The sequence below is a fragment of the Megascapheus bottae genome, chromosome 7 (genome assembly GCF_031878675.1).
Source record: "Megascapheus bottae isolate mThoBot1 chromosome 7, mThoBot2.hap1, whole genome shotgun sequence".
NCBI lineage: Eukaryota > Metazoa > Chordata > Mammalia > Rodentia > Geomyidae > Megascapheus > Megascapheus bottae.
Window position 1 is genome coordinate 23,807,181 of NC_143515.1, and position 6,000 is coordinate 23,813,180.

At 54.0% G+C, this 6,000-nt stretch overlaps 1 protein-coding gene across 1 annotated transcript in view; it reads right to left on the reverse strand.

Annotated features, from left to right (window-relative positions):
• Positions 1 to 5,614, reverse strand: part of Tcf7l1 (transcription factor 7 like 1) — a 156,192-nt gene extending 150,578 nt beyond the window's left edge. The window contains exons 1-3 of the mRNA XM_090337555.1: positions 5,324 to 5,614; positions 5,170 to 5,233; positions 4,821 to 4,948 (exon numbers count right to left, since the gene is read on the reverse strand). Of these exons, the coding sequence (XP_090193681.1) occupies positions 4,821 to 4,948; positions 5,170 to 5,233; positions 5,324 to 5,614 (483 nt within the window). The remainder of the gene's footprint in view (positions 1 to 4,820; positions 4,949 to 5,169; positions 5,234 to 5,323) is intronic.
• Positions 5,615 to 6,000: the final 386 nt, after the last annotated feature.

Consider the following 6,000-nt stretch of genomic DNA (forward strand, 5'->3'; position numbering starts at 1 on the left):
CTTACAATGCTAACAGTACTTTTCCTTGTTAAAGAAAAGACTAGGTCTAATATATCTTATCACTCAAAGTTCCTAGGCCATTGTCCATAATAAGTACTTAATAAATAAAAAGTCACATTCAGGGCCCTCACCTTTTTTCTTGCTTTAGTTCATTCATCTTTCAAACATGGTCTCTTGGTTTGGCTAGACAGGCTTATACAGAGATGCTCCCAACTCTTTCCCCTGATTATAAGAGGTTTCAGATGCACACCACCACACCCAGTTTGTTTCTTGAGATACAGTCTTAAGCTGGTTTCAAATGGAGCACTTCCTATCTCCTAAGTAGCTGGGATTACAGGCATGAGTCATCATGCCTGGTCCAATATAACAGCTGGAATAATCTTTGTTGAAGGGTGTGTGTGTGTGTACATGCAACACACCAGCCTACCCTCACAAGAAGTTCTAGAAATGAGATCAATGAGTGAGACCAAACCTCAGCTTCCTAAAATTTTAACAAGTCAAGCCAGCTATTTCCTGCCAGATCCACCCACCCAAAGAAAAAAGCTGGACTGGGTTTATGTCCTACCATGGATTTGAAACCAAATGTCAGCCTAGCAATCCAAGTGCCAAAACTTCAGCAACGCAGGCAGGGCCCTCCCAAAAGCTTACTCCATGTGAAAAGCACTCATTAAACTCAAGAGTTATATTTAGCAAAAAATGGAACACAAGTTATATTTAGATGAAATGACTTAAAAGAATTTTTTACCAAAAACAGCATGTTTGTACTGATCTTCCGAAAGAAAAGATCTTCCTTAGCTGTTACATACAATTCCCCAACACAATCTCTTTATACTTAAAAAGAGATTTCTGTGTCCAGGTGCTGTTGCGCAGACTTATAAATCTAGCTACCTCAGGAGGACCATAGTTCTAGAACAGCTGGGGCAAAGTTAACAAGACCTCATATCAAACAAATGTACCAGGCATGGTGGTATGAGTTTAATTTTAGCCGTGGGGAAAGTGTAGACAAGGAGACTGAGATCTGAAGGTAGCCCCAAGCAAAAGCAAAACCCTATCTAAAAAAATAACTGAAAGCAAAAAAAAAAAAAAAGTCTGGAGGCTTGTTCCAATGGTAGGCACTTGCCTAATAAGCAAGAGGCCCTGAATTTAACCACCATTACTACCCAAGAACAAACCAAACCAGAACCACTCCTGCTTGCCTACAAGAACAGGAATGCCAATGCCATCCCAAGGCTACTCAAGGAAAACTGAAATATAAAGAAATTTAAAAATAAGTCAACATTTTCAAAGACCAAAAAGATTTCACAAAATATCGGAGTTGTGAGTGCTTGACAAAGACATAAGCAACTTGTACTCGAGCTGCATAATAGTGACTTCTAAATTTATACACTGGACATACAAACTATAGTTGCATTAGGCAAGTCTTCCTAGACGTGCTACTTCCCAAAATGTCATTAGCACTCAAGTTACAGTCATAAACTACTCTCTCAATCACTCTGTAGCTAGCTTACCCAACCACAATGAACTGGTTTCTTTTGGTGTTCCTTCATCTTAAACAATTTTGCCTCTCCACTTACTAATGCTGCTGAAACAGGACCGGCCAGCCCCTTTGTACCAACAGCAACTATGCCAGTGAGTGAGGATACTGAAGCCTCCTGCCTGCTAGTCCCACGTCTGTGAACACCCTGAAAACACTCCAGCTAGGCCTCACTTTTCTGGTTTGGTAGTTCTACGTTAGCAGCAAGCTGGGCACCAGTGGCTCACACCTGTAATCCTAGCTACATAGGAAGCTAAGATCTGAGCATCCTGGTTCAAGGCCAGTCCAGGCAGGAACCTCTGTGAGACTCTTATCTTCAACCAACCACCAAAAGAGCTGGAAGTGGCGCTGTGGCTCACATGGTACAGTGCTAGCCACATAGAGGCTAGGGGCAGGGGAATAGGGCCCAGGCCCTTGAGTTCAAGCTCCAGGACCAGCAAATATAAATACATAAAAAAAAAAAAATGGTACCAAAAAAGTCAGGAATGAAACTGGCTCAAGTGGTAGAGCTCTAGCTTTGGGTAAAACAGCTCAGGAACAATGCCCAGGCCCTGAGTTCAATCCCGGGACTGGCCAAAAAACAAACAAACAAAAAAGCTTAGGGACAGCACCCAAGCTCTGAGTTCAAGCCCTAGAACTGGCTTACACTCTTGTGCTTGTACACACGTACACACACACACACACACACACACACACACACAATTTTACAGCTGAGAACCAAGATAAACCCATTTTTATTCCATGTATAGATAGGCCTTGGAGCAATGAAGCCAATCGTTGTGTGATTCACAAGTGAAACAACAACAAAAAAGACCAAAGAAAGCCAAAAAGAGACTGAAACACAGATATTCCAAGTTCCTCTTTACCCCCAAACTACCAGCTCTCTCCCTGACCTCACCTCACATCAACCTACATCAGAGGACCACTCTGATCTAGTCTGCCTCCAATGAAAACTCCACTCATACAAGGATATAATCCAGAGGAAAATCATCACCTCAGCCCTAGAGTCCAGATGAACACATCACTGGCTCCTCATTTGCATTCTGCACTGGCCACGGTGCCAAGTATACAGTCAAATTAGAAGAGAATTTCCCTAGCACATCCACGAGCTTTGTAACAAATCAGATAGCAGGCACAGCAGCACAGACTTGAGGGGAGAATGAACTCTATTAAATAGACAGTGCTCCCAGGAGACAAGTTGTAGGAATGGGAGCAGGATGGAATCTAAGTCCCCCAGGAAAGTATCTCAGGGTGCTGGAAGGGAAGTGGTGACAGTGGCTACTGTACAGGGGAATGCCTGCAAGGATGAGCAGGGATAGTCAGAGAAGCATGAGGAGAAGGAAACTGGCTTTCTCAACGAAAGATCCAAAATCCTACACAGGAATCTCTAGTATCAGCAAAAATTAGTGTCTCGAAGTCCTGATACAGAACACAGAAGATGGTAGAAGGACAGAGAAAGAGACAAACAAAATCTGTCTTACTTGGGATCTTAATGGCCAAACAGGAGACTGAGACAGTTGCCAGAGACATGGTGCAAACTTTTTAACCTGAGAGACTAGAAGAATAAAAAACTGTCCTAAAATGATTGGAAGAATTTCCAGCTTGACAGAGAAATCGTCTTATGCGAAACATTTCTGATGCCCTAGGACCTGGTTCAGAGCGGACATACAGATGTTAGTGGCTCCCAGGCCCCACTCTGCAGACATCCTGATGACAAATAGAAAACTGGGACTTTGGTGGTAGAGCATACAAAGTTATCGGAAGTGTCTGCTTCCATCCTCTGTAGCTATGAGAGGGAAAGTTCACCCAACTTTTACCCACATGATTTTTCTTGAAATGTGAATGAGAAAAGGCAATGGTCACAGGTCAATGTCCAGCTTTCACTGCAAAAGTGACACAACAGGACTTCCTGGGGTACTCCATTTCAGCAGATTCAAAGCTGCAGGCTCTACCCGCCAGGCCAAAGCCAGGAGGTCTGGATGGTTTCACAACCCTCCAGATCCATCAGAGCCTCTCCCACAGCCCCCACACTCCATCAAGTGATGTACATGCTCCCCACTCGATCTCCACACACAATCCCACAATGACAGCCGGGACACAGCCCACCGGTCCACACCTAACCCTTCTTTAGTTATGATCATTACTTCAGGGCAACTTGAGCACAAACTGAGTTTGCTGGCTGGGAAAAGCCATTCCCAAAAGGCCACCACTCCCAGCCCCCACTGGAAAGAAAGTTGGGCGGGAAGCAAAGAATAAACTGTGTCCAAATGGCAGCACGCATCAGGCCGGGCACACCGTAGGTGGGCGCTCATCTGAGATCTGCCAGCGGATCCAGCACCCGCCCCCCCGCCCCTCCTCAAACAACCCAAGGATGGACAGGCGGTTCCGGGGGTACACAAAGGCCTCTCCGCCCCTGACAGTACCCCCTGGCTACGCAGGGGAGGAGACAGGAGCTTAGGAGCCCTAGAAGGGGGTGAAGGAATCCGCCCTCATTTGCACTTCGTCTGGGGCCCAGTCAATTTGCTTAATCACCGCTGTAAATGCCAACCCCCAGCACACAATGCGCGCCCATTAACAGGTTTAAAGTGTCCTAGCGGTCGCTTTAAATGAGAAAGGCCGGCAACAAAAGGGGGAGGGGGGAAGCCAAGTTCCTTCACTTGAAGCAGGCCTAGGATCTCCCTCAAAATCATCTCAGGGGGGTTAAGATCCGGAGTAGAGCAGAGCTCGGAGAGCCCGGGAGGGGGGCCCCGCGGAGTGCGTGCGTGCGCGCGCGCGCGCGTGTGTGTGGAGGGGGGGGGGGGTCCGTGGATTAACACACCACGAATACAGGGTTCGTGAAGACCCAGCTCAATGTCGCCCAGGGAACCTGGAGAATCGGGCACGGCGTCGTCCAGCCGGCTCCTGCCGTGCCTGGCCTAACTGCCAAAGGGAAAGCTGAGCGACCTCTACGAAGGAAAGCGAGGGCACCCCCTTCTCCTTAAAACCGGCACACATCCAAGTTTTCCCTTTTGGCACAAGCTTCCTTTGAGGCCAAGGGAAGATCCCAGAGGTGGCTCCCTCAGACCTCGATCCGTGCAAGGGACCGAGTGAAGAGCAACTTTTCACCGCTGGTCCGCGCAGCCTCCCGCGCGGCCGCCACCAAGGAGTGGAACTCCGCAAACAAGTCCTGGGCAGGCTCGGCGCCGGAGGCCCCATCCCCCACTGCCCGGCCGAGCCCGGGGGCGCCTCCCGCCGCCCCGGCCCGGCGCCCACCCACCCCGGCGCAGCCCCAGCCGCTCGCTCTCACCGTGCGTGCGCCTCCGGGAGACAGGGGCCCGTTGGAGAGGTACGGGCTGCTCAGGTCCGGGATCATCAGGAAGGGGTACCCCGGGTACGCGGGTCCCTTAAAGAACGCGCCGTCCTGGGGCCTTCTCACTGCGGACAAAACCAAGACGGGGGTGAGGCCCGGGGCCCCCCGGGACAGCGCCGCAGCGGGGAACCCCCGGAAGGGATCGGGAGCCCGAGCGCCCCTCACGCGCGCCCCAGGGTGGCTGCAGCGGCGCGGCGGGGAGCGGCAGGGGCTCGGACGCCCGCACTCGGGGGGCACCGGGAGGCGCGGGACCCGACGGGGCAGGAGCGGCCGGGCGGACACGTACCTTCGGCGAAATAGTCCCGCGGCTTCTGGAAAGCGTCCCGAGCGGGCTGCGGGCGCCTCTCCGCCTGCGGAGGAGACACAAAGGCGAGGGCGGGTGAGCGGGAGCGGGGCCGGGGTTCCCCCCCCCCCGGGGCTCCCCACGGGAGCCGCCTCACCTCCGAGTCCGAGCTGCTGCTCTGATTCTCCGACTCGTTGACCAGAGACGACTTGACCTCGTCCAGATCGCGCTGCGCCGAGGCGCTGTCGCTGCTCGGCTCCTGCTCCTCGCCGCCCTCGTCCTGGAAGGGGATCAGCTCGTCGTTCGCCCCGAGGTCGTCCCCGCCGCTGGCCGCTCCGGCTCCCGAGCCGCCGCCGCCGCCGCCGCCACCGCCGCCGCCGCCGCCGCCGCCTCCTCCGCCGCCGCCGCCGCCGGCGCCGCCACCGCCACCGCCACCGAGCTGGGGCATGGTGGGGCCGCGGGCCGGGGCCGCCTAGCTCCGAACCCCGCGCCTCCCGCGCCCTGCCCGGCCCGGCGCCCCTTCCTCCCGCTGCTCGGCCCGCTCCGCTCGCCGCAGCCTCGGCCGCTGCCGCCGCAGCCACAAAGTTTGACAGGGCGTGGCCCCGCGGGAAGCGGGCCCGGCGCAGCCCGGCCGGGGCGGGGGAGGCTCGGCTCGGGGCCCCTCCGGCAGCGCGGAGCCCAAGGCTCCCCTGCTCGCAGCCGCCGCCTGCCTCCGCCGGGGCGTCCCGGAGCCTGGCCCGCCGGGGAGGGGCGAGCGGGGCCGGAGGGAGGGCCCGCCCGGGCTGGGCAGGGGGGCCGGAGGGAGGAGCCCCGGCTGCAAGCTGACACCCGCGC